This window comes from Bos indicus, chromosome 7, assembly GCF_029378745.1.
Source record: "Bos indicus isolate NIAB-ARS_2022 breed Sahiwal x Tharparkar chromosome 7, NIAB-ARS_B.indTharparkar_mat_pri_1.0, whole genome shotgun sequence".
In the NCBI taxonomy this organism is placed as follows: Eukaryota; Metazoa; Chordata; class Mammalia; order Artiodactyla; family Bovidae; genus Bos; species Bos indicus.
This window is the reverse complement of record NC_091766.1, coordinates 19,460,283-19,487,673: the sequence shown is the minus strand read 5'-3', so window position 1 is coordinate 19,487,673 and position 27,391 is coordinate 19,460,283. Positions and strand designations below refer to the sequence as shown.

Here is a 27,391-nt window from a genome sequence, read left to right as displayed (position 1 = left end):
CCTCCCCCTTGCTGCAGGCTGGTGCCCATGCAGGCCCTGCCCTGGCTGGAGACCCCTTAGGAAGGCTTGCCTTGCACCACCACCAGGCCAGAGACTGTAGAAAGAGACATTTAATACTTTTTTAAAAAAACATCAGGATTACATTTGGATCTGCCCCAGGCTATGACATCCGTGCCTCCTCCAGATGCTGGTTAACCAGGGGGCCTCAGGGACGAGAAAGGGGGCCTGGTGTCCTTGGGGGCTTTATCAGTCACCAGAGGAGAGGAATGTGAGCCAGGCCCAGGGTCCCCTGCTGGCCTGGTCAGCTGCCTACCTTGGTGTGGAGAAGATGCCTGAGCCACTGTCCAGAGAGGGTGTGGTGGCTGGCTTGGGACAGGGACTCCCCAGGGGTCCCAGCACCAGGGCTCAGGAACATTCACTTGTCAAAGCCTTTGTGCTTGACCTTCCACATAGTGGAGGCTGGGCTCCCATGGTCCCGTGTACGTCTGTATATGTGTGTGTATGTGTACACACACTGTATGTGTTTGCTGGTCATGGCAGCTTGTGCCAGAGTGAGATGCTGCCTGTGCTTGGCTGGAGATGGGGCGGTGGGCATGAGTGGGTGGGATTCAGTGCCCTGCAGGAGGGAGATGGCCTGTCCTTGGGGGCCCTGGCCTCTGAGACCCCCAGCCTCATCTCTTCGTGAGTCCCCAGCGAGAGGGAAGGGGCAAGGTCTTTCCAGGGAGGTGGCATCTGTAGGCATTCATGGGCCCAGGGGACCCTGGAGGGGGGATTTAAAAGCAGGGTGGTGAGTCTCAGCCAGGGGGTCTGGCCTAGACCACCCCATCACACCAACGTTCAGTCCCATCCTTTTAAGGGCAAGTCTCTGGGCTGTGAGGGATGGAGGTGGGAGAGGATACGTGTACATGTGTGTCAATGTTGGATGAAGACATGAGAGGACGTGAGTGTGCATGTCTGTGTGTGGATGGAGGTGGGAAAGAATGTGTGTTTGAATCTGTGTGTGTGAGAAAGAGGTGGGGGGAGAGGAGGAGGTCCACCTGGAGTCACCCATCCCTGGAGAGGAGTAGGAGTTAGTGTTTCTAAGAGCACCTTAGTGTGAGCCTCCTGGGGCGAGCGGTGGGCTGGGGGCAGAGTCTAGAGCAGCAGGATGGGGAACACTGCCCAGCCCCAAGATGGCCACACGGAGTGGGGAAGGGGGCCCCTTGGCGGTGAGTGCTAGTGTAAACGGGGACCCTGCTGCCCCTGGACCGGCAGGAAGCGGGCCACCCCGCCGGCCACGAGCACTGCCCTGGCCATGTGGAATGCAGAGATCTGGACGGAGGGGTGGTCACTGGGGCAGCGGCACCAGCACCTCCACGTAGCTGAGGGGGAAGAAGCCTGACTGGCCGTCCAGCATGCCCTCGTACCAGTTCTCATCGATCTGGTTGGTCAGCGTGATGATGTCGCCCTCATGGAAGCCCAGCTCCCCATCGTTCTCAGGCTCGAAGTCGTACAGGGCCTTGCAGCTCGGCTGGTCCAGGGGTGCTGGGGTTGGGGGTGGTCCAGGCTGTCACGTGCCCCAGGCAGTCCGCAGGGTGAGGCCGCCTCCCCTCCTGCCCAGCTGCCTGGTCCTGCCCACCACTTCCCACGGCTGCCCAGAGTAGGTGACGAGGGGAGAAAGACTCTGGGAGGAGCTGGCGATGCCTCGTGGCATCAGGGTGTCAGTGAACAGAAGCAATAGCGCTTGGGGCACCACTTGGAGCAGTGAGGGCCAGCTCCAGTTCTACTGGAGGCGGGGAGAGGAGGCGGGGGAGAAGAACCCTAAACCCCAGGTGGGAGCCCAGGGCAGGGCCTGTGCCCATGTGGGACACTCACGCATGCTCCTGCTGGGGGTCCGAACAGGCTTGTCAGAAGATCGGAAAGATGATGAAGCTGCTTGCAAACGAAGCACAAGGTGGGCCGAAGATGTTAGGGTGGGGCCTGGTGCCCATCCCAGGGTTGGGTAGGAGGGGCTCTCTCACAGGGGACTGGCCCTGTGGCTGGGGACTACTCCAAAAGGGGCCTGGGGCAGAGCAGAAGCCTCTTCCTCCTTACCTGTGATCTTGGGGGCCGCGGCACAGGGGAAGCCCCCGTTGGACTGCTCAGGCTCTCCGAGGTCCAGGAGCTCCCGCGGCTTGGGCTTATACTCCCGTTTGGGGCGTGAGGAGGCTTCCCGCATCCTGGAGGGGAGGGAGTGCATGTCGAGGTCAGCTGCCACCCTGGGACTCAGGGTGCACGTGGGGGGCTGTGTGAGGGGTTACCATGCACGGAAACACTGGTGGGGGTCCCCTGGTGTTCCTCCAAGGCTGCCTACAGGCTGCGCCCCACTGAACCCAGAAGCTTCCTTGGTGATGGCTGCCTGGGTGCTGCTGCCCCACAGACACCCTCCCCGCATCAGGGAACCACCCCCACCAGGATTTCCCTTCTCAAGGTCCTGGGCGCCTCCTGACTGTGAGATGGCCCTCAGGGCCAAGTGCCCAGGGAGACAGGGAAGGAGGAGAATGGCCTTCCAGGGACAGTCGAGCAAACCCTCTCCCCAAAGGACATCCCAAGCCTCTCCTCTGGGACCAGTGGGAGTGTGATGAGGTCTTGCTGTCTCCTGGAACCCCCACCCCCTGCAGCCTGGGGGTTCTTTCTAAAAAGGAGGTAACCGCCCCCTGCTGCTGCTCACAGCAGGGTGGGGTTCCCCAGGGGCAGGTCATCCCTCAGGCCCTAAAGGGCTGGCCCAGGTGGCCCCAGCCTCAGGCCATTGGGCCTCCTAGTCGGCAGAGTGGGCCGCTGTTCACAGGGAGAAGCCAGGGGCCAGACTCACCTTCGCTTGAGCTTGTCGGCCAACTCATCCAGGATCTGCACTGCCTGCCGGTGGTAGTCCAGCTGGGCGTCCACCAGGGCAGAGAGCTGGCTCACCTGCTCGATCTGCAAGGGACCAGCCGGGGCTGCAGTACAGCCCTCCTGACCCCCATCTCCAGCTGCTTCCTGCAGGGAGCCTTCACAGCTTGTTCTGGACATGGACCCATCCCTGCCTGTCTGCCTGACCCTTGAGCTGCAGCTGGAGGAGGGTGAGGGGCCTGAGGAGACCCCAAAGCCTCAGGTGGCCAGTCACCTCCTTGGGTCCTCTTGTATCCACTTTCCTTCACATCCTGAACAGGCAACCCCACCCACTGGCCCTGGGAAGCTGGCACCACCGCTGGGCTCATTTTCGGGGCTCCCCCAGGGTCCATGAGGAGGGTGCACAGCCTGCATACGCACATCAGTCTCCAGGAGGTGATGCATACTGGTCTCTGCCACCTCCTTGGACTCTTCAAACTTCTCCATGGCCTGGCGCAGCTCCTCGTCGGGGATCTTGCCCTGCCGCTTCTTCTTGTAGTCGAAGTCAAGGCGGCGGCCCTCCAGCTTCTTCAGGTGGTGCTGCAGGCCAGGATGGGGGTCAGGTCTCGTGCCTGGGGCCTCAGGGAGGGCCACCCCGCAGCACCTCCTGCTGGGAATCTGGCCCAGGTGGGGCTTGGTTGGGGCATACCTGGATTTCCTTCAGGTCCTTGTCACACAGGTTCTGCAGAGGGTCAATGAAGTTCTGCTTGACCTCAATGTCCAGGGAGTCCTTCACCTCAGCTAGGCGCTTCATGGACTCCCCGGCATCCAGCAGGGCGTCGCCTGGGGAGAGCGTGGGGTGGGGGAGGAAGCTGTCACAGGCAGCCTTGGCCTGCATGATGAAGACACGTCACCCCCACAGCCAAGAACCTGGATGCCAGAACTGAGAACAAGGGACCCTGGAATTTGACCCGGAGCCACAGGGGCCGGTATTCATAAGCCACCCTCCCAGCTCTCTGAAGGCACCCAGGTCTGGCCTAGGTCAACTGTAGGGGGATGCAGCTTTCCCGTGGCCATGACGCCGTAGACAGTGCTCATGGGAGACAGAGGGAGCTTCCAAAGAAGCCTCGACTGCTCTCTTCCACGGAGCCAGCCAGCCCTGGAGAAGCTCCAGAGACTGCCCCATGTTCTCAGGCCCCCTCCACCCAGCACCCCCCACCCCATCCAGGCCCCCCCACCTCGGCCTCACCAAAGTTGGACTCGCCACCCAGCTCCTTCCCATGGCGGATCATGCACTCGCCCAGCAGGCCCTCTGACTGTGGGTAGCCAGGGTTCTTCACCTGCCCTCGGATCTTGGATACTGTGTTGAGCATCGTCAGCTTGGCCCGAGAGGCTAGGAGAGGACGGGCCAGGTGGGCATGGGTATGGTCTTGAGCCGCCAGGCCTGTGCTTGGCCAGCACCACCAGCTGCCCCTCTCTGCCCATTCATTTCATAAGTGCTCCCCCACCCCAGGGAACCAGAACCTCCCAGACTTCTCTCCTGGGAGCACTGACAGTGGGCAGGAGCTGAGGGGTGGGGGAAGGGGGTGTGCTCCTCAAGACCCCCATAGAAGCAGGGTAGACAGGTCTAGGTGTGGACGGGTACAGGCACCCCAACACAGACCTTTTCCAGGGGCTGGGGTGGGGGGACAGGCATGCTTGCATCCCCAGCAGCTCCAGTCCATCCTGGCACAGGCCTCAGGTGGAGGCGGCTGCTGGTGCTGCCTGTCCGGCCCCCATTCACCTTTCACCACAGAACCCAGCAGTCCCTGCCTCCCTCTTGGTCCCGAGACCCCACTGCATGCTCCAGAGGCAGGTGCACAGCTGGGGCCTGCCAGCCAATTCACACTAGTTTGGCGAGTTGACTGGAAGAAAAACATACTCTTTTCTGCTGGGACCACTAGCTGTAAGGGTAATTTAAGGCTAGGATCACGAGAAACAGGAGCTGACAGATAAAGCAGTAGGAAACTCGAGACCCTGAGGACCTCCTTTGAATGCCTGGATCCAGCCCTGCCTGAAACCACCCACCCCTGGATGTTTCAGTTCTTTGGGCCCATGCCTTTCTTCTTCATGCTCCAGTAACCAGAGGACTCCTGACTGCCAGAGACCTAAGGAGTTGGGGTGCAGACCACTCACAGCTGATAGGTGCCCCTACCTGGGTTGGGCTGCAGGTACTCAATGGTTCTGGCCAACACTTCTGTCACAGCCTTGCTGGTGACATCCACCTTCTGTAAAGAGAGTCCGTGTGTGGAGTTTCAAAACCATGAGGGTGCCTGAGGCCAAACCAGGAGCCCCTGGACAGCCCTCAAGCTGTCGAGTTCCCTGCCTGCCTCAGCATCCACACGGGAACCCCCTGCTGCTTCAGGGTCTCTCTACCTCCTTGCTGGTGGTTGTGCTGTGTCCCCACCGCTACCTGCCCAGAGCTGGGGGAGGCCTGCAACCCACCCAGACGTTCCCCATGAGCCTTGCGGACCCGAGTGCTCAGGGCCAGCCATCAGACAGGTGCGTTCTCCCATTACCTTCTCCATCTCTTTGAAGTCATCGTCAAGCTTGGTCCCTTCTGCCCCTCCGACCTTCTCACTGACCAGCTGGGGGACAAAAGGAGTGAAGAGTGTGAGCCAAGGAGGAGGAAAGTGAGGGCTCAGAATGGCTATGATGGCTTCCCAGGGATGCTGGACGTGGTGGCCAATGACAGGGGAGGGATCTAAAAGAGGTCCTTGCTCCAAACCCCCACACTCCTGCAAACCCAGGGTCTGGAGCTTGTCCTGGGGGGACCCTCTCTGGTCACGCCCACGTGGTCAGGCTGTGCTGGCAGCTCCAGTCTGAGAGTGTCCCCTACCCCCGCAGGGTTGTGCAGACTGTCTGGGTCCCCCTTATAGGCTGTGGTGCCCATGCCTGGACAGTGGTGCTGTAGTTCAGTTCCAGGTGAGGGGCCAAGGCTCATGGAAATGTGACCTCCCTCTCCCATTGAAGGGCCACTCAGGGAAGGAATATTGCAGACTACTGCTCTGCATCTCCCCTGCCCCCACCTACCCTCCGGGGACAGTAATAAGCAGGTCCCGAGGCCAAATGACGAGCACCAAGCGGAAGGGAAGACCTGTCTTGCATGAGCCAACTGTCACGGGGCCAGAAGTCACTTCTGGTATGGGCACACACACATGCACGCAATTTCCTAATGGCTGGCAGCAGTCTGCCCACCCCTTGGGACAGCTCCAGGGGCTCCTGAGGGCAGGAGCCAGCACTGTTCAATGACTGGCCCACTGCCTTTGGCCTGTGTGGTCTCGGGCTATTGAGGTTCTTGCCTCTGTAAAATGGGGTCACAGCTGTGCACTCACGGGGCTACTGTGTGCAAGCGTGTGCTGGGGAGGGACTCCCATGATGCCCACACTGCCCACCCCGATGCCCCATTATTTCCCGAGCATCTTGTCTCTCCATGAGGAGGCAGAGCTGCAGGACAGGCCCAGCCTGTAGGCCTTTATCCCTGCCCTACCTACCCAGGATCTGGGAGCGTTGCTCGGGTAGCTACACACCCCGGCCAGTCAGGGTTCTCATGGCAGCTGCACACTGGAGTCCAGGAGGGCATGGGGCACAGGCAGGAGGCAAGCTTGGCTCAGGGACCTCCTCAGACAGGCAGGAGCTGTGCACCTGACTCTGACTTTATAAGGGAAGCCCTGTCTCTCTCCTATAGGTGTTTCTGGGGCGTCCCACTTTGTTTCATGGGACAGTTTCACTTCTTTTGATAATGGCAAAACAGGACGTTCTCAAATTCAGTGGTTGCCAGAGGGAAATGAGTGAGATGTCTGACGTGGGACGAGACACTTCTGGTGAACCGGGAGGCCATTGAAGCGCCAGGGCTTGAAACCACACCTTCCGGGCCGAGGGCCTGCTCGGTACAGGGGGCCTGGGCACCTGCGGGGACCACGTCCTTCCTCTGAGGGGGGAGGGCACGGGCAGACCCCATGGCCTCTTCCAGGCCCCCTTGGGAGTGTCCCTCTGGGAGCCCCCTACAGTTACCACGTGGGCCCTCCCTGTTCCGGCCCCTGGAGGCCCCACTGGGAACACCTGGATCCCCACCAGTCTCTTTGTCCCCCCAGCCCCCACGAGGGAGCGCTAAGCTCCAGCCCCTTGGGCTGACTGGCCTCAAGCCCCTTCTCTCCAAGGCTCACAGTCTGGAACTGATGCAAATGGGTGAGAGGATGACGAGGCCAGAGGGAAGAAAGGGAATGGGCACGCCACAGGCCAACCGCAGCGAGAGCATCAGGGAAGGGAGGGGCGCTGAGGGCAGGGTCCCTGAGGAGGCGAGGACAGCTCTCCAGAGGAAGGGCAGCGGTGCTGCCTGGTGAGGCTGCGGCCAGGGCGTGCCCATCTGGGTGGGAGGCAGGACTCTGACGCTCAGTCCTGCTCAGGGACCCTGCACACACCCTCTGAGAGGCAATGAGGGCAGCAGCGCCACCATGGAGGTTAACACTTTCACCCGCAGCTTCGGCATCCCACTCCCCACAACCTGCCAACATCCCCAGCCTGTGGGAGATGGGCCAGGCAGGCAACAGGCTGTGCCCAATCTCCTGTCTGCATCCACTGAGTCCCCACCCCATCCATCATCTTACGGTGCAGAGGGACTCACCCCACTAGCTGAGGCCTGCACAGCTGTGGCACCACCCAGGGCAAGGGACACCTGAGCAGGTGGGTGACTGCTACCCACTCTCCTGCAGGGCCGTGATGGCAGTGGTGTGGAAACCATGGCCTCCTGGGCCTGTGCAGCCAGGTGGGAGCCTGAGCGACTGGCAGTGGGCCCACACTGGCTGCCACCATGACACCCACAACTGTGCTTCCCAGGGGAGTCATGGAACCAGGCCTGGCAGCAGCCTTTGGAGATGAACTTGCTGCTGCCTGTCAGACAGGCCTCTCGGACTGCAGCCTGGATTCACTTCTGCCCTGGGAGGCGCTCAGGGACCATGTGTTCCATGAAGGTCCAGAACAGGGTCTTTTCTGTTAGAACAGGGAGGAGGCTGGGCAGCGGCCTGGTAAAAAGGTTCATGAGTGGTTCTGAGGCCAACCAACAGGCGTGACTGCCGAGTGAGGGCTGCCCTGTGGCTCCGTGAGCACAGGCCTTGAGTCTGTCCTGCCCCTGTGACAACAGCTCTATGGGGGCACTGCTGGCCTCTGCACACCCATCCAGGCACGCACGCCTCTGACCCCACGGGGGCTCCCTCTGTAGCCAGTTCCTCCAGTGCTACCTCTCTGGGGACACTGAGCAAGCCAACCCCCAACACGTGTTTGGTCTGACCTTATTTGTTGATGTTGCTCAGTCGTGTCCAACTCTGATTCCATGGCCTATAGCCCTCCAGGCTCCTATACCCATGGGATTCTCCAAGGAAGAATACTGGAGTGGGTTGCCATTTCTTTCTGGGGATCTTCCCAACCCAGGGATGGAACCCACGTCTCCTGCATTGGCAAGATTCTTTACTGTCTGAGCCACCAGGGAAGCCCAGCCTGTATTATGGCTCCAATATCCTCTGGGAAGAGAGTGCCCTGCCTTCAATTCAGGCTGCAGGTACCTCCACGGCGGGTTGGGGGCCACAGCTGTGGTGTGAACTGAGGGGCACCTGGAGCTGTGGAAAGGTTACTACCACTGAGCAGGTAGAAGGACCCCAAACCTGTTTCTCTGATGTTTTCTCTGTTTCTCACTTGGGCTGCTCTGCCAGGACGGCCCGGGTTCAGCTGGCATGTGGACCTGAATGGTGGGATTTAGATGACACGCTCATGAGTTAGCCCAGTTCAGGCTCCCACGGTGAGGAGCAGCAGAGCGTGTGCTGAGGACAGTAGTCCTGGGCACCTGGGGAGTGAGCCTGGAAGAGAGGTGGGTCCTTGCTGCTGAACACCTGCACAACCTCCACCCACGAGAGTGGTCCCGTGGGCACTAATACTAAAGACCAATCGGAGGAGGGAGCTCTTCTCTCAAAAGACAGGTGTTCTTCAGCATTCTAGGCCTTTGGCCACATTTGGAGAGGAGCTAGGAATCTGACATGCGGGAGAGAAACAGAGAATGCACACTGGAAAAACCCAAAATCACAGGATGCCATGTGCCAAGAGCGGACGGAGCAATTGCTCCAGGAGCTGAGTGGAGAACAAGAAGGCAGGAGAAACTTCTGTCCCGGAAGCGGGGCTTGGAGACGGATGGCAGAAGCTCGGATCCTGCCGAGTGGGACACGCCAAGGGGAGGCCTTGTAGTTGAATCATCTTGGCAGGGAATCCTGATCAATACAACATGGAAAATAAACGGCTGATCTATCTGCAGGCTCAGTGACCTGGGTAGCCGACCCGCTTTGATGAATTAAGAGTTTAAAAAAAGCAGTGGGAGGAGGCTGGCCCAGAGGAGTGGGAGGTGGGGAGAAAAGCAGGGCTGCTCAGGGCCTGCGGTCCAGGATGGATGCTCCGCATGTTCTGCTCGGCATTTTCATGCTTCATGAGCCAATGCGCTGGCCTGGGGAGCTACCTCCTTTCGAGTTAACAGCAGAGGTAACCGTCCTATCCTGGCCCCCCTCCTGCCCTCCGCCCAGCTAGCTTCTCCCTGGCTGCCAGTGACTGCTGGAGAAGCCCCCACTTCTCTGTCCCTCCTCACAGAGAGAGCCAAGCCCAGTGCCAGGCTAGGGGCCGGGGGCAGCCACTTTCGGGCCCTGGCCGGAGAGCTGGAACAAAAGGCATGGGACAGGAGATGAGGGTGAAAGGGCCTTGGGATCCAGGCCCCTGCCCCACCCTGGTCATCCCCTGGGTCTGTGCCAGGGAACGCCCTGTAGCTGGGGCACCAGGACCCAAGACTCTCAGGCATGAGCACTCCTGGCTCCAGTCTGCGACCACCACAGGGAGGAGCCCACCACCCTGGCAGAGACTGTGCTGGCTCTGAGGAACGCCCCTCTGGTGAGGGAGAGAAGGCAGGGGAGGCCGGGTGAGTCGCAGCTCCCAGTGCGGTCTGGGCTGGAGCTCACAGCACAGGGTACCCCACACTCAGAGATAGCCAGCCCAGTGATCCTCGGCAGGGCCGAGAGATGCCTGAATGGGGAGGCCAGCACGGGGACGCGATGGGAGGAACATGGGGATGGACATGATCGCCTCCATATCCCTTCTGACTGCGGTCCCCTCCCTGCCGGCCTCCTAACATCTGGGAGCCGCTCGCCAAACACCTCAGAACAGCCCCTTCTAGTCTCCTTTATAGCCTCTATCTCGTGACTTGGAGAGCCCACGAGGCGGACAAAGCCAGGCTGGCCTGCTGCCCAGTCGACACACAAAGCCACTGGCCTTCTTGAGTCTTCTTTCTGCTTGGGCCCTGGGCCCCTGACTAGGGGGTGCTGGCAGGGACTCAGACGGTGAGCTCAGGTAACTGATGCCTTTCTTACGGAGGTGAGCTGAGGGTACTTCTAAGGAGGTGACATACCATGCAACACTGCCCCAAAGCCTCCTGTCGGTCCCTGCCTGCAAACCTCCAGTGGCTCTGGGTCGGGATGATCTCCAGAGTCTGGGCCCCCATGAGTATGAAATGCCTGCCAGCAGGGGCGGAGCTTGGATTCCAGGCAGCCTGGCTCCCACGTGGCTCTGAGAGTAGAAGCCACGAGGTGTGGGGCTGCGGCCCCGCCCCAAAGTGCAAAGCAGGGGTGCACTGAAGTGAGGACCACAGAAACACCATTCACACCCACATGAGGCTTCACGTGGGAGGGTAGTGATCAACACCTCAGCCCAAGAGACAGGCAGCAGAAGCCTGAGCGCTCTGGCAGCAGGAGAGCCTCCTCTGTCCCGGGCCTCAAGCGCATATTTGTGAGCTGACACAGCAGAAGTCACACCCCTCTGTGAAGCCCCACAGAGGGAGGTGTCCTGTCAAGTCACAAATTCCTTCAGCAGACCGGGAATTAAGGTCAAGCCTCTGAGCATGCACTTCCTCTCCCCCTAGGGATCAAAGCTAAACAGTTTGTGACGGCAGCTCTGTGAACAGGAGCAGAGAAAACCCTCCATTGAGTACCATGACCACTGTATCTGGCCCCAAGGGGCAGATACGGATTCCCCAGACACGGTTCCACATAGTATGTCGGGGTGTATGTGGAGCTTGAGCTGTTCTCTCAGCAGAGGGGGTGGCACCTCGGGCCTGGGGCTGGCACTGAGATGCAGGCTCAGGAGCAGCACCCCTGGGGTCCCCAAGACTGCAGGGACAAGCTTGCAGCAGGGCCCCCAGGCGGCGGTGGACTGTTGCTGTGGAGATGAGCCTGGCCTGGTGGCCTTGGTCAGACCTAGCTTCCCGCAGTCTGAAGCCCCCTGGCTTCTCTGCCCTGTGGTGCTCCCTCCTGCCTCCCTGCACAGACTCTCCTCTCAGGACTGGCTTGGTGGGTAGGGAGCTGAATGCCATGTGAGTCCCAGTGGCCGCTCCCCTGCCTGGCACATGCTGCTGAGATGAGGGGGGAGACCGTTACATGAGAAAAACCCCCTCAAAGTCACGTCTGGCTTAATTCAGAGTCTGATCTTGACGTGGCAGGGCACCAGGAGCAAAGCAGGAACCAGTGGTTGGAAAGAATGAACCAGAGGTGGCAGCAGTGATGGGAGGGGACAGTTGCTCAGGGACTGTCCAGGCTGTGATGAGCTGGTGGACGAGGTCCCAAGACAGAACAGAGTGCAGTCTGACCTCTGCTGTTGCAGACTTTGGGTGGCCCAGCACCCACAGCCCTCCCACCCCTGTCATGGCAGACACCCAGAGCTGCGCCTCCACCCCCAGGCTGACGACCAAGTCCCTAGACCCCCCCATAGTGATCACAATGCTGTCTCCACGGGGCCTCAGACTGGCTTTACCCGTCACGAGGCCCCTGTGGACCCTGGAACCCTCTCCCCCCGCCTGACTCAGGCCTGTTCTGCCCTGGCTCAGCCTCTCCTCACTCCTCCCAGAACTCAGCCTCACAGGCCCCCACCTCGGCCTGGCCGGGCTTCCTGCCCATGGCAGCTCCCAATGCTGGGAGGATGCAGGTGGTTGTGACCCCAACTGCCTGGCAGGCCTTCCCCTCACAGCCTACTGGCCCGAAGCCACAGGCCCAAGTGTCCTCTGAGTGCTCTGTGGAGGGGCGGAGGCCTGGGGTCAGGGCTCCATAGCGCCTAGTCCCGCCTCCTCTGGGGACCACTCCCCACACCCACCCCCCTGAGCACTGACTCCAGTGATGGTTGGTCCTGGGATTGCTGTTAAGGTGTCAAGTTCCTCCACAAGAAAGCAGAAGCACTGGACAAGAACCGTTCCTGCTCCCACTTGTGATTAACCAGCTCCCAGTGCATTCGGCGGAATCAGGGAGGAAGCAGCCCCTTGGGTGCTGGGACGGCTGTGGGGCAGCTTCCAGGTGAAGCACTTCTGCTTGTTTTGGGGTGGGGGGGAGGCAGGAGTGCTGCAGGGGAGGTGGGCCACATTAGGTGTGCATCTTCTAATGTGTCCACAAAACATAGCAGAGACGTCTAGTTCCTGGGACCTGCAGTGTAGCTGGCCCTTCGGTCAATCTTGAGGACCCCAGAGGAAGGGGTGGAGCCACGGAGACCTCCAGCAATCACTGGCCCGGGTGCAGCCGCCGGGGAGTCATCTCCACCTCAAATTAATAAATGGAAAGACTGACAATCCAGGAGGTGACATACCTTGCCCAGGGCCAGGCAGTGCAGTATATGCACACGTGTGTGTGTGTGTGTGAGAGAGACGAAGCCAGACAGCAGGGGTGACTGGGTCACGTTGCTCTGGAGGCTGTCCTGCATCTCCCTGATATTGCTTCCTCACTTCAGAGACTGGCTGGGATGTCAGGGTGCCGGGGACACAAGATCCGACTACAATCCCCACCGCTCCCACCTGGCTGGGGAAGCATCCTGGTGAATACGAGGCCATATCCCCGCCCCGGGAGAGGTGGTCAAGAGGACCACAGCTGTTCCTGGACACTGATGGGAAACACGCTGGGGATGGCCAACCAGGATGATACCCGGCCCGCGGTGAGTGCACTGTCCGGAGGCAGGAGGCCTGTGTTGGGGGACCTGGTGGCTCTGCTCCACACCTCCTGGAACTCGTCTCTCACACTGCACCCACCACTCCAGGGTGGCCTCAGCCCACAGCCCCAGGGACGTTACAGAGCTCTCTAGGAATACCAAAGGCACATTGGACCGTGAGCTGTTCATGGAGAGGGGACACCAGTCACACGCAGACCCCTGACCAGGGTATGATGCCACCTACATGGGGAGGATCAGATGGGCCTGCCCCCACCCTCACTGAGCGACCCTGCCCCAAATGCTATTGGGGGAGGTGATGGGCCAAAGCCACAGGGCCGGGCTGAGATATCTGGGGAGCACAGCGGGGTAAGGGCTCAGGATTCTGCCCGCTTGGGAGAAGGGGAGAGGTGGGCCTGACCCAAGTTGGCACCCCAGGCTGTGCCGAGGGTTTTTACCCCACAACTGCCCGCGATCAAGGCTCATCTCTCAGGAATGAATGCCACCTGGAACTCTTGCCAGTGCTGAAAAGCCCAGGTGTAAATTGGCCTTGTGCATTTTCATTTCTCATCTCAGGGATGAGGAAGGAGGGCTGTGCGTCACACGAGCGGGAAAATCAATTTCAGATGAAAACTTATAAAAAGAAACACCCAACCCACAAACAAATGAGGTCATAAATCCCCCGAGTCCTGCTGGCGAGGCCACACCCGCCCTGCACTGCTGCCCGAGCTGGGGTGCGCCATGGGAGAGCTGCTGCCTGCAGACCCACCAGGGGGTGTCCAGGCACACAGCAAACTTCTGTCCAGCGTGTCTGAGTAAACAAGGTGTTTCACAAACTCATTTTTTTGTCAATGGCAGAGCTGATGCACGAGTAACCCTTCAGGAAAGAGAGGAAACAGGGCTTGGAAATCCTGTGAGGCGCACACACAGCTGTTCGACCTCTGAAGGCACTGGAGAAAACCCTGCATCCGATGCCATCGCCATAGCCGACCACAAAAGAGGCTGTGGACACCAGAGCACATGTCTTGAGGAGGGGCCACGTGCACCCCAGTGACGACAAGCTAAGGTGATGAAAGCCCAGAACCCCTGCCTCCTGGAATGCTGTCTCCCTGTCTCTAACCACCTCCATTCTGAAAGGCCTAAGTAATGTAAAGCTACCTCTTCCAGGAAGCCCCGCTGATTCTCCATCACCCACCTCCGAAGGACCCAGGTAGGAGGAACCTGACCACTGGCTACCCTCTCCCATTACCAGTCCTGGCACCCCCTCGCTGAAGGCCAACCCCATACTGGACCAGGCTCTGTTCCACAAAGGTGCACACGCACCCTGCATCAGAGTCTCTGCTGTGCTGTTCCTTCTGCTCCAAACCTTCCCACCGCTGGGTCCTGTCCATCTGGTCCCCCTTAGAGTTCCCTCCTCAGAGGGGCTGTCCCTGACCCACCCATCACTCTCATTCTCTCAAGCCCCTTGGGCTCCGAGTGAGCGACCCGGGCACTTCTGTACCGTCTGTGCTCGGAACCGTGTCCAAGACTAGAAGTGCCTCCTTGATACTTAGTGCCCGTGGGAGGAAGGAAGGACCTCACACAGGTCTGACCTCATGGCACCACTCCACACAGCTAAGCACCGAGGGCTGAGGACCTGGGAGATGACCAGATGACAGCATCCCTAACCCCCATACCCCCCACTTTCCTTTGTGTTGCTTATGGGAAGTTCAAGTTAGGCCGAACTCTGCCTGTGGAGGCTGCCTGTCTATACCCCCACTCTCCAGTTGAGGTCTGCCCACAGCTGGCCCCCTCACCAGAGAGCAAAGGGAAAGTGTGCAAAGGAAAAAAGTCTGAGCAAGATGGGCCCAGGCTGGGGACTCCTTGGTGGCTCAGTGGTAAAGAATCCACCTGCCAATGCAGGAGAAATGGGTTCGATCCCTGGTCCAGGAAGATCCCACACGCCACACAGCAACTAAACCCGTGCGCCACAACTACTGAGCCTGTGCTCTAGAGCCTGGGAGCTGCAGCTACTGAAGCCTGAGTATCGTAGAGCCTGCGCTCTGCAAGAGAAGCCACCACAAGCAGCAGCCCGTGCAACACGACAGCGCAGCCCCCCTCACCCCAACTAGAGAAAGCCTGTGCAGCAGCAAAGACCCAGCACAGCCAAAAATAAAACAAAACGCTGGGCCCAGGCTGACTTGTATCCAGGGTACTCTGGTCCCGAAGTGGGGTGGTCTCCTATAGACAGAAGCCCCCGTGAAAGGGGTGCGCCTGCAGTTTGGGAGGACAGGACATGAGAAAGGCAGGCTGACAGGCAAACAGGCCTGAAGGCCAAAGGCAAACAGCCCCCAGACTGGTCAGGCTGCAGCTGGAGAGGCCACACACCCAGGTTCGCGGATCATCGAGGGTAGGCTCAAGGGGAGGACAGCTCTAAGTGGGTGCTGAGGCACGCACCCTTATCTGGCACACTAGATGGGCAGTGACAGCAGGTGACTCAGGGCCACTGAGACCAGTTTCTTCAGGTGTGGCTACCAGAAGAAACTGGCTGGGTGGGTCACAATCCCAGGACAGCACATGGCAAGCCAGGGGGGTGACCAGTCCCTCCTGGGCCATGAGTCAGATGTCAGCGACCTGTCACCCTGCATGGCTGCTCCTCCCTCTGTCCCCCACCCTGTTTGTCCAGAGGTACCTTCCCTTCTGACCTGCAAAGTCAGTCCTGAAAACCTGGAGCAGGAAGGAAGGAATCTTGGCACAAGATGAGGAGACCAAGAGGGGCTGCCAGGGCCAGGTGGGCCCCAGATTCTGCTGCTCCTGTCCCCTGGCCGCCATCCCTTGTGGTGGCAGCACCGGGGGAGGGAGCTCCCGCTTCTCAGAAGGCACAGCAGGACTGGCCCACACACTCCCTGACGTTACTACCTGCCCAGTGGTTCTCAGGGCCCATCTCCTCTGTCACCTTTATTCCAGCCAATAGCACCTGGGATAGCCTCCCCTCCCCACCTACACACGCCCTGTCCAGCTAACTTCCCACCAGCTGCCCGCTGTTGACAGGGCAAGTAGCGCCCAGCAAGCGATGGGAGATCAGTATTTGCTGAGATAACAGACCCCCGCCCTCAGGACCTCTGGGGAGAACACCCCCAATCAGGTGTGTCAGCAACAAGTCAAAACAAGGGTGTGCCCGTGAGCTCCCAGGGCAGGGCTGAGACACAGGGAGCAGCAGGGGTGTGAATGGCAGACAGCCTTGTGTCTTAAGAACATCAACTCCTCTGAGCCTCAGTTTCCTCGACGGCAAAATGGGGAGCTGATGACGATGCGCTATGGGGTCTGGCTAGGAGCACGCTTCAAGAACCACAAGCTGCTCTGCAAAGACGAGTCTGCTGTTCCCCACGGGATGCAAAGCCCAGGGAAAGAATAAGGCCAGGAGGGCAGGGAGCTGGAGGCGGGTCCCCGCACAGGCACGGTTCAGAGGCAGGACATGCAGAGCTACTGGGGGATGTGAAGATGCCCGTGTCTCTGGAGTGAAGGCCCTCTGCACACACCAGGACATGTGTGAACACTGCGTGAACTGTGTCGCCAGCAGGCTGAGGTCCCAGCTGTCCCTGTTTACCCAAAGCCCCCAGAGACCACAGGCCAGACTCCAGAGGGCTCACAGTACCCTGTGTGCTGCTGACGGGTGGCCGTGACACACATTCTAGAGCTCTACTTGGAAGCAAAGAACAGGGTTTGAGGGAGGAGGATGGGCAGCAAGCCCAGCATGATGTGGGGCGTCCCACCTCCTCCTGCTTCTGCTGGCCGACCCTCAACACCCTGGGGGCTTTCTGCCCTGACTCCCAGGATGTCCCACCCACCCCATCATGGCACATCAAGAGTCGGCCTGTCTTTCAAGATGATGCCAGTACACACCCCAAGAAGCCATGCTTACACTCTGCCTGTAGGAGACCGTGCCCCGCTAAGCCGGGGTGTCTTGCCACATTTGCCAAGATGGCTGGGCAATGCCTTTATTGTTTTTCGCAAGAGAAAAGCTTCCCTGCCCTGGACTCCAGATCTTCCTTCTCTGTTGTCACCTTGAGACACGTGTCTGGTGTCGCCACTTCCTGAGCTAGGAGCAGGAAGAATATTCCAATCCCTCTTCACCTGATGACGATGGTCTAGGGGCCAGGGCCTCCTACCCTCCCCCTCATACCCAGACAGCCTCTGCTCCCCTGGCAGGGCTGAGCCCACAGATAGGCAGCGTCTGAGCTCCTGGACCACCGCAGGGCAGCCGTGACCCGGAGGCCCCAGTGCCCAGGGCTCCCAGGGAAACCTGCATGCTGCTCTCCCTTTTCCTCCCCGTGTCCATGTTCAAGGCCAAGGCCTGGGTCGTCTCCTCATGAGTCACTCCTGGCTTCTCCGTACTGGGCATGTGTGTCACAGGACCCTGCATCACATTTGCCCTAGTTCAGTTGCTAAGCCACCGTGCGTGTCTGGGACACCCTCCCGCCCTGACTCTGTGTCATGCCAACTAAAGAGGTGGTGGTTTTTTCCAGGTTGGGCCTGCTTAAAATCTACATGGTCATGTTAAAAGGGCAGAAGTCTAGGACTTGCCTGGTGGTCCAGTGGCTAAGACTCCGTGCTCCTAATGCAGGGAACCCAGGTTTGATCCCTGGTCAGGGAACTAGATTCCACCTGCAGCAACTAAAGATTCTGCATGCCACAATTAAGACCAATTGCAGTCAAATAAATAGATAAAAACAAACAAACGAACAAAAACGCAGCAGGAGTCTAGAGGAACTCTCGGACCTCACCTGGGGCACACCCACATGATGGCTCACTGCCACGCTGAGAGAAGGAACACAGCAGTGGCCTCAGTGCCCGCTGCCAGGGGAGGGACATGTTGTGATCAACACATAAAGGACCACAGGGAGCTGTGGAAGTGAACCTGAGTCACAGGCTTCGGGTGGACAAAGGGCGCCAGCAGTGTGAATGGAAAAAGCAGAACGAAAAAGCTGCCCTGGGACACTGTGTTCAGGCGGTGTGAACTTGCAAAACAAAGCTGTAGACTTTTCAGTGGTGAGTTCATGTATGGTGACGTACCAGGGAGGGGCCTCCGACACTTAACTATGCTGTGTGTGTTTACTCAGCTCTCCTGGGTGCCTGGCTATCAGCAGGTCACTCTTTACCTCTCGCTCGACATCCAAGACAGTTTAGCACCAACTCAAGTGCCTGGAAAGGGACGTGCCCTTCATGGTGCACTAGCACTACCTAGCGTGGGGGAGAGTAGCTGAGCACACACTGCCTGGACAGCAGTCAGCTCCCCTCCAGGCGCGGCTGGGAGCCGAGCGGCCTCCTGGACTCAGAACAGGCAGAAGGCCCTCCACCCTAGTCCCCTGGAACAGCATCCTTGCGTCCTGGGTCCCCGACATACCCCGTCTCCACAACTTCCCATGGAGGCCTCCCAAACCCACAGTGCCTCCTACCTACCACCGGCCAAGGCCAAGGGCACAGGTGTCCTGGGGTGAAGCGGACAGAGCACTTGGCCACCCTTGAGGCCACTGGTGGGAAAGGCATGGTGATGGGGAACCCAGAGAGGTGTGAAGTAAATGCATCAAGGCTGGCGGAGAAGGAGGAACCTCAGAGAAGTCTCTGGGGCATCACCCACACCAAGCTGTAGCAAGGGCAATGGGTGGGGAGCTGCAGCTGCTCCAAGGCTCCTCGAGGCTGAGATGCTGACCTTGCAGGACAGGAAGACTTCCCTAGCTTGGAGGAAATGCCCCAGGAGAGGAGATTTAGGCCAGCAGTTAGGGGTAGGAGACACGGAAATCCTTGACCCCATTCCCTTGGCTGGCCTCTTCTGGACAAAGGGTGGCCTTGACAGGCCAGGGCTGCCCTCTGGACTTCAGACAATTAAGGCTCTGATGACCTGAGGCCATTAAGGTGATGGACACCTGCTGGGGTGGCAGGTGGCAGGGGACGGGAAGGGAGTGGTGCCTGAAAGTGAGAGAGTTCCCGGTTTCCTTCCCTAAGTCTCCACTAACTCCTGGGGCCGAGACCCAAAATGACCAGAGAGAAACCATCAGTCAACTGCTCCTGCTTCAGAGAAGGTGGGACTGGCTTGAGCTGTGCTGGCCAGCGTGGTGTTGGGCGTCTAAGCATACAGTCTGAACAGGGACACAGACTGTCAGGCCTCCTCCTCCCCACATGCTTGGGAAATCCACCCTCACCCCAGAACTCTCTCTTCTGAGACTTAACTCAAGCCTGCAGGAGTTCCTGGTTCCACGTGAAGACTGTAAGGGGCAGGGGAGGGGTGCCAAGAGGAGAGAGAACGCAAGGGACAAGTGAGAAAGCTCGTCCTGCCATGACCCCCTTCCAGTACCCTTTGTTCTGGCTAGGAGAAACTTCCTGGTGGACACTTGTTTTTAAAAATAAATTATTTTTAGGCTTTTTTTTTTTTGGCTGTGCCACATGCCATGTGGGATCTCAGTTCCCCAACTAGGGATCGAACCCCTGCCCCTGCAGTGGAAGCACAGGCTTAACCACTGGACGCCAGGCAAAGTCCCAGTGGGGAACTTGTGGTTTAACAATTCTTTTCACAAGAGAGAGCAGACCCTAGCTTCAGAGGTCAGGAATCCAGGAAGAATTGATTACATTGCTTTGTTTCTGCTGTATATGGTGATCCTGTTACTATGATTTATTACAAGAAATAACATCAAGATCCCTTTTAAAAACAAACTTAAAAAATGAGAATATTTGAAGGTCAAATTAATGAATTAATTCAGGCCCCAGGCTAAGAGGCTGGTGCACAGTATTTACTGCAGGCTCAGATCCAGGAGATAGATACAGCAGGCTCCCAGGTCCTCGGGGCAAGGGCAGGGAAGGACAGGGAAGGTCAGGGCTGGCCCGCAGGTGCACTGGGCCTAGGAGCCTGTTGCATTGCCTGTACCAGCCAGCCGGTCTGGGACCACCATCTAGAGGGCGGCTGGGTATGTTGTGACAGGGAATGAAGATCTGGAGGGGTGAGGGGCGCCAGGGAGGGAACTCAGGTCCAGGAAGGAGAAGGCCCAGAGGCAGGGTAGCAAGTCCAGAGGGTACCAACAGGGCCAAGCAGAGGACAGGGAGAAAGCTGGCTGCCTGTTGGAGGAAACAGAAGAGGCAGAAGGCGGCCAAGGGTGGAAGCCACAGGGGCTGCACATAGGGCCCGGTCAAGTCCAAGAGCTCAGAGGTCCAGGAGCCTAGAGAGCAGGTTTCTGAGGCCAGAGTGGTTGGGCCCGGGGATCTCCTTTCCCCAGGAAGCTGGGCACCTCCCGTTAAGTTTGGATCTGGCTGTGGGGTCGGAATAAGAGAGACTCCCTGTGACAAAGTCAAATGCAGGTTCCTCTGGGCCTGGAGCCCTCAAAGCAAATTCCAAGCAAAGGGGACAACCTCTGAGCTCTGATGACTTATTTTTTAAACCAGTCGGACCTGTTCCTGACTGAGGCCTTGCTGGCCACCCTGCCTCACACAGGTACCATCATGGCACCGGACTGCCCCACGCCTGCTCTGGGGAGGTGTCCACCATTCCTGACAACTTGGTCAGTGAGCCATGACCTGTGGGGACCTGGGCCTGTCACCAGCCACCAGGCAGCCCCCGCCCCGCCCTCAGAAGCTCACGCCCAATGAGAGGAATGCGTACTGGGTGTGAGGATGTGCTCGGTGTGCAGAACGGGGGCAAGAGACCACTGGGCCAGAGGCTGGGAGGGAGGAGAAGTACTTCCGGAGAGTGGACCTAAGAGGCGGCAAGGATGAAGGAAGACACGCAAACAGGAAGTGGACAGGAGAGCCGGACAAGGGTGGGGAAGGAGGGAAGCTACAAGGCCAAGCTGACCTGCTGGACTGGAGTGTGCTGTCCACGCTCGCGGAAGGGTGGGGAAGGAGCTGACATGGCACCCCAGGTCACCAGGGATGCTCCCTTCAGCAGGCCCCAGCTCTGCCTTCTCTCTCATGCCCAGATGGATATTCCACTTTTGCACTCTCACAACCCACAACTTGAGGCAAATGTCCCTTGGCCCACCTGATATTCATTGAGCTCCTCAATGGCCCCCGGGTAGGCTGTCTCACACCCGGGACAGGGCACGGCGCCTCTGGATGACCGTAATACCCAGGTGTGGAAGTCTGAGCTGCTGGCAGCAGCTCTTCCCAGGGAGGCAGCGATTGATGCTGAGTCAGGTCCTTTGGAGGAAATCGCACGTCTATTTTCCTGCTGTGGTTGGGAGTCTCCGCGTGATCCCCCTCTCGGGCCTAGTCAGCAGGTTTTTCTAGGAGCTGAGTGGAAAAGGAAGACGAGGCCATCCTCTGGGAGCCTGGGCTCATGGAACCTGGGGGACTGCTCAACAGGAAATGAGCAGAATGTATCCAAAGTGCAGCGCTCGGGAGAAGTGGCTGTAAATTCAGCCCTGGGAAGCGGGGCAGGGAGAGAAGAGGGGCTGTGGGGGGAGAGAAGAGGGGGAGGGGAAGGAGGAAGAGGGAGATGAGAAGGGAGGGGGACAAAGAGCAGAGAGCAAGCAGCTGCTGCTAGTCTGACACATTCCTCCATCCGGCTTTCCAGGGACGGCTTGGGAAAAAGTCCAGAAAAATCACCCCTAACGTTTCCCCGAGGAAGGGTTTGGGCAGGGCTGGCGGGTAAAGATGCCTCCACAGGCCTGCGAGCTCCCAAACCCTCCCTTGGCTGGGAGGCTCCAGCATCAAACCCTCCTTAAACCTCAGAAACCTCCCCCTGCCCCTCCCCCGACCTCGGAAACCAGAAACAAGACAGTTGGGCTTTCCTCCCCTACTCCCCCAGCCAATGGCCTGACGCCTCTGAAACCCTATGGAGGAAGCTGGCTGCGCGCCCCAAATGAAGAACTAACTTTCCCTAGATTGGGTCAGTCTCAAGATATTGGCAACAAAGAGGAGAGGGCGGAGATAGGGGCCAGAGCAGCACTAACTGTGGCCCCCGACCCAGGGTCAAAGGCCACGGGACATGCAGGCCAGAAGCAAATGGCGGGCCCAAAGGGCCCAGTCGCAGCCTGTCAGTTTGTCCTCTGAGGAGAGACACAGAGGGCTGCACAGAGGGGCACTGGAAGGGCAGGCGGAGCACTCAGGGCCCCGAAGGAGGCTGGCTCTGGAGGGACGCTGGAGGGACAGGTGGGTGGACGGCACTGTTTCCTGGGTTCAGTTGCTAAGTCTGCGACAGTTCTGGGGTCTCAAAACTGTGATAGCCTCCAATTCCTGAAGCTGAGCAGGGTGATACTAAGAAACCTCTCACCTCACAGGCTGTTATTAAGTGGCACACAGAGTATAATTAAGTATCCTACAGCCTGGCCTCAAAACACACCCAGATAGGCAGGGCGATCAGCTCCCACTGAGTTCTGTGATAAACTGCCTTTAGTACACCCAGGATTCTGAGTTACAGCGAGCTTCAGGCTCCATATACAGCAGTTACAAGCAATGGACTCAAAATATGATGAGCCCCTGGTCCTGGCATGTTAATAACGAAGAGCTGCAGGATGCTGCCTGACTCTGGGGCGCCTCCCTGATGGTGAACAGTGGGTCCTACCCAGGAGGTCAGGTTAACCTGGTTTTATGGCCAGGCCTGGGAAGTGGTGGAGATGAGAGGCCCCTGCTTCCTTCGGGGAAGGGCAGTTTTGGATTGCTTCTGAAGCTCCACAGCCCAGCCTATGACATAGGACTGGTCACTGCACCCAGCTAACTTGTGAGGCAGGATGGGATCATCTCCGCCTGCGGTCCTACAGGGACACTGAGAGATCAAGGGTCTTCCTACGGATGAGTCAGCAGAATGGTTTCCTGTAAGAGTGGACTTAACCCAGTTCCTGCCGCACATGGACAAGGCCATGGCCAAAAGCCCTTCCCACGTCTGCTGCCCCGAGGCAGAAGGTTTTCCGGGGGTGAGTGCCTGCAGCTGCTGGGCTCAAGGTCCTGAGCCAGAGACCACTCCCACCCCCACCCCCAGGCCTTGCCTGACACTTGTCGCTCCCAGGCTCCATATTGTGATTCGTGCTGACACTTAAGGGGTTATAAGTTCCAGATTTTTGTGTCCTAAGATCACCCACGTCTGTTACTCAGCAGGCCAAGTACTTTGCTGGGAATTCAAGAGTGTGATTCCACAAAATGAAGTTTAAAAAATAGGTTGGAGCAGGCAGTATCTGGGAGACCCCTAACGTTTCCCCAACTACTGCCTACTCCTACAAGTTGGGGTCTGGGTCCCCTAGTCCTCCCCCCACCCCCACGCCTCTCCCAGGAAGCTCAATCTTTCCTCCGAGACACCAACGCAGGGCCTAGAAAGAATCGAACAAACTTCAAAGTTATAGGATACGACGGTCATGAGTTCCCCTCCTAGCTTGGATGGAACCAATCTTTTAGTTCAAACTCTCTCTCTCCTTTCAGGCAAAGAAAAAAAAAAGAAATCAGGCCAGCATTCCAGACAGCTGCCAGATCTACCCCTAGTTACACTCTCAGATCTCCACACAGCGCAGCCACAAGAATGACCAGGAAACCATTAGCAGCTTCAGTGGAAATTAATGTCACCCACACACACCACAATGACAAGTGAGTTTCTGAGACTGGAGCTCGCTAGTGGGTTCCTCGACCCACCTCTATTCCCCAGAAAGACTCATAAAGGCATCTCCCCCCAGTTCAGACGTGCATAAAGAGCAGACGGTACTGACTGGCATTATTACATGGGGAGGCGGGAAGGACCACAATCATGGGCCCGGGACAGACGCCTACTTCTTCTTCTGCTTTACGCTACGGATTCCTCAACGTTCTCCAGTTCAACCTGTCAGTGTGACCCGAAGTAAAAACTCACTAACTTCCCACTCAAGCTCAAATCAATTTTGTTTAAGACCTGAAAGCTTTCACCAGAGAGGAACTGGCGCGGAACTGGCCAGTCTCATGCCAGCTACTGGAAGCTGGTTTGTCACCGACATCATCGATGAGGGAGACCTGCCGGAAACCAAGCTTCTCTACTCCTGGCTCTCTGTCACGCGTCCACCTTTCTCAATTTAGAGACGATGCTGTTACAAGCCTTTGAAATCAAGAACCTGTTTTAGAGCAGGGCTTCTCAACGTCAGTGCTTCTGTCATTCGGACAATAACTCTTGGTGGTATAGAAGGCTGTTCTGTGTGTTACAGGGTGTTTAGCAACCATTCCTGGCTGCTACCTATTCAGTGCCACTAGTGTCTGCTCCCCAAGGCCTGACAAAGCCTCTGATGCTGCCAAATGTCCCTGGGGTGCTGCAAGGATAGGAGAGGGGAGAGGGAAGGGCTGCTGCTGCTGCTAAGTCGCTTCAGTCGTGTCCGAGTCCGTACGACCCCATAGACGGCAGCCCACCAGGCTTCCCCGTCCCTGGGATTCCCTAAGTGAAGAGGTGCCGATGCAAGCTTGACAGATGCCAATAGATACTCTGGGGTTCTCCTGAGGACTTGGGCAGGGGAGATGTGGTGTCCGGGTGCCGAGTTTTACATGTGTCCATCTGCGTATATCTGGTTATCTCTTGTTTAGAGAATTCGAAATAGCAAGCAGCTGCCACAACAATGCCCAGGAGGGATTTCTGTTGTTGTTGTTTGGCTTGGATAAAATTATCCTCACTTTTCTCAAACTGTAAAACAGGGTTTCCCAACATCAGCACTGCTGACATCTGGGGCCCAGTACACTGTAATACAATTAATTACCTCCAAGTTTTGACAGCCAAACATGCCTCCAGACATTGCCAATGTCCTCCAGAGGGTGGAATTGGCCCTGGCTGAGAACCACTGTCCTACTGGAAGACAAATGCCCCCCAATCCTTTGGTGTAGAAAGGGGAGTATGCTGATCCTTGGGCCAGATAAATTGAGACTGAGACTGACTGAGATCAACAGAGACTGGTTTAAAACCTGTTCACCTGGTGACCCCTCAGTATATATTAAGACTTAACAGGAATGTTACCTGGCCCAGACGATCCCAATCCTGAGGACACAGAAAGAGGATGAAGGAGGTGTTTCTAAAATCAAGACAAGAAATACACAGAGGTGGACACGTCCAGATCCACAGTGGAGGTCTATGGAAACTATTGCAGAGGAAATGGAACACAGCCAGGGTGACTCTTGAGAGCACAACTCAACACGGACTTGGTCACAAGGCCAAGACTGCGGCTCTCAGGCTCTCAAAGGAGAATGTGGCCATAGCAGCGATTCTTTGGAACTGGGTCCCAGAACGTCGAGATAATAAACTGATCTGAACCACCAGCTTATGCTGCACTGAGCTTTCCAGGTTTCTAAGCGCTCCCCCAAGTGCTACATTCAGGTCTGAATGTAGGCCATTCTTCCTTCCCTGAGAGGAAAGGCTCAGGTGGACACCCTGAGAGGCCCAGCTAGTTCCTCCAGCACAGTGGGTCTTCTGGGGGCAGGATGGGCTACCAGCAAGGGCCCTTGTGCCTGAGGGTGGGGAGGGGAGGGCTTCCAGAGACCCGTCCACAGGAAGGAACAAGGTGGCCCAGGAGTTCTTCCAAGACCTATGGTTCTTACAGGAGGGGCTACGTCAGGGTCCAAGATAGTGAGCAGCACTGCAAGATGCTCTGGTCAAGTGTGCAGCAAGGTGGGGCGGAGGGGGAGGTAGAGGCTTGCTGGGCCAGGTCACTCATTCCATCCTGCTGGGGCACAGAGCTGTACTCTCAGCAACAACCCTAGAATCCATCTAGATTAAGTTTCTCTTCCTCCAGTGTTTAGCCTGGAGTCGAGAGACAGATCCCAAATATCTTTAGCCCTGTCTAGGATCATTACTTTCCCCCTCAAGGGGCCAAAGGTCCCAGCTGTGTATCACTGGGGACACACTTCTTTTCCCTCCCACTGGACCTCTCCAAGTCATGGGTTAAAGTCTCGTTTGCCAGCACTGCCTAAAGGATTCCTATGACCATTGCGCGTTCCTTCCTGGAGTCTATCCACACAAACTCCAAACCTAAGATTCTTAAGGGATGGAGAGATCTGGGAACTTTTTGGATCTGAGCCTATAAACTGAATTTTGCATTTGCCTAGTTTTCTGAAGAGTGAATCCACTCAGCTTTCACCAGATTTGTGAACAACGGGGCCTGGAATTTCCAAAACACCTATTCTGTCCATCACAAGTAGAACACTTAAACATTCTTGGATTCCACGTTCCACTTCTGGGAACTTATCCTGTAAAGCCAATCCTACCTGTGAGCAGAGATACTCACTGGCTATTCATGACAATACTGTAACATGGCAGAAAACTACTTGAAACAATCTAAACATCCATCAATAGACAACTAGTTTAAAAAAAAACAAGACAGACTTCAGGGAACGGAATATCACGTACCCATTAAAAAGATCCAGGAGGAGGTAGAGGAAAAGCAAAGGAGAAAGATGAAATAGGTGACATCTTATCTCTTCAAAAGAACAAAACAAAACAACAGAATTGAGCAGTAGGCTCTAGTGCTGTGGCTCTGGGTGGGGGGGGGGGGGGCCGGGGGGAAGAGGGGGTTCCCCTAAAGTCATCTGGCAGCATGGGGAGACATCGGTGGTTGTCACAACTAGGGGAGCTCCTAAATAGGCTGGGAGAGGGCCAGGGGTGCTGCTCAATGCCCCACAGTGCCCAGGATGGCTTGCCAGGACAGAGAAAGACCCGAGGTGGAGATTTCTGACTCTAGTATGATCTCCAAGACACAGTTAATGAAAACCAGCAAGTACATAGTTCTATGTAGACCATGCTATCACTACGTGGGTTTTTTAAAGAAGAGGCGTACACTTCTCTTTGGTAACTGGTGACAGTCTTGCTTCTGGGGAGAGGGACTGGATGTCTGAGGAACTGAAGTAGGAAATTGACTTTTGACTCAACCCTTTCAATTCTGCAGCCGGCCCACTGAGAAGGCTGTTTGTCATCTTTGGGAAAAAAAGAATTGCTCTAGACACAAAATTCCCTGCTCCTGGGCTCTCTGTGTCGACAGCCTTCTTCCTCTTCTCTCTCTCCGCTCCCTCCCTGATCTTTTAGAGGGAAGGACAGGAGGCGAGAGATCCACGTCCGGGAACAACTTCTGGGTGCATTTCTGCTCCTCTCCACCGTCTGCCCACCCTCCTCGAGGAGACTGGAGCCCACATGGCGGACAGAGCCTGGGCGCCCTAGCACGCAGACCCTGTCCCTCCTAGGCTGTACCCACCCTGCGAGGGACGTGTGCCAAGATCGCCCCCTCACTACCTCCGGTTCCCTCCCGAGTCAGGGCCAGGCCTGGCATCTCCTGGCCCCGCTCCGAGCAGTCTGAGCCCGGGGCCGCACACCACCCCCACCGCGCCCCGCCTCGGCCTCTGCTCACCTGGCTCGCCTTGTAGAACTGCTTCTTCAGCCCCGCCACCGACATGCTGCCTCCCGCCGTCGGGCCTGCTGCCCGGACCCAGCGAACCGGAGGGACCGCGCAAGCGACAGGTTTCCGGGCGCCACCAACCCCCAGCGCGCCTCAGGGGGCCCCTACGGCACCGCCTTCGCCGCCCTCAAGCCAGCTCCGCCCGCCCCGGCGCCGCCTCAGACCCTCGCGAGCCCGCGCGGCCAGGATATTACATGGCAACC

General features: G+C 57.8%; 1 protein-coding gene across 2 annotated transcripts; it reads right to left on the bottom strand.

Annotated features, from left to right (window-relative positions):
* Window positions 1-92: 92 nt before the first annotated feature.
* On the bottom strand, window positions 93-27,391 carry SH3GL1 (SH3 domain containing GRB2 like 1, endophilin A2). Of its 2 annotated transcripts, none has more exons than XM_019964435.2 (10): window positions 27,141-27,391; window positions 5,385-5,453; window positions 5,021-5,093; window positions 4,076-4,219; window positions 3,536-3,669; window positions 3,268-3,426; window positions 2,831-2,934; window positions 2,074-2,198; window positions 1,855-1,914; window positions 93-1,524 (listed from the first exon to the last, which is right to left on the bottom strand). In XM_019964435.2, exons 1-10 carry the CDS (start codon window positions 27,183-27,185, stop codon window positions 1,328-1,330), a joined length of 1,110 nt encoding a protein of 369 aa, XP_019819994.1. In that variant the 5' UTR covers window positions 27,186-27,391; the 3' UTR covers window positions 93-1,327. The 2 variants fall into 2 exon arrangements, with proteins under 2 accessions (XP_019819994.1, XP_019819995.1); XM_019964436.2 differs by having other exon boundaries at window positions 1,855-1,911; window positions 27,141-27,388.

Coding starts and splice junctions, on each gene's coding strand:
- SH3GL1 (XM_019964435.2), bottom strand. CDS start 27,185: ATGTCGGTGGCGGGGCTGAAGAAGCAGTTCTACAAGGCGAGCCAG. Junction 3,670..4,075: donor GGGTGGCGAGTCCAACTTTG/GTGAGGCCGAGG, acceptor CGCTCTCCCCAG/GCGACGCCCTGCTGGATGCC. Junction 2,199..2,830: donor GCCGACAAGCTCAAGCGAAG/GTGAGTCTGGCC, acceptor CCTCCCCTCCAG/GATGCGGGAAGCCTCCTCAC.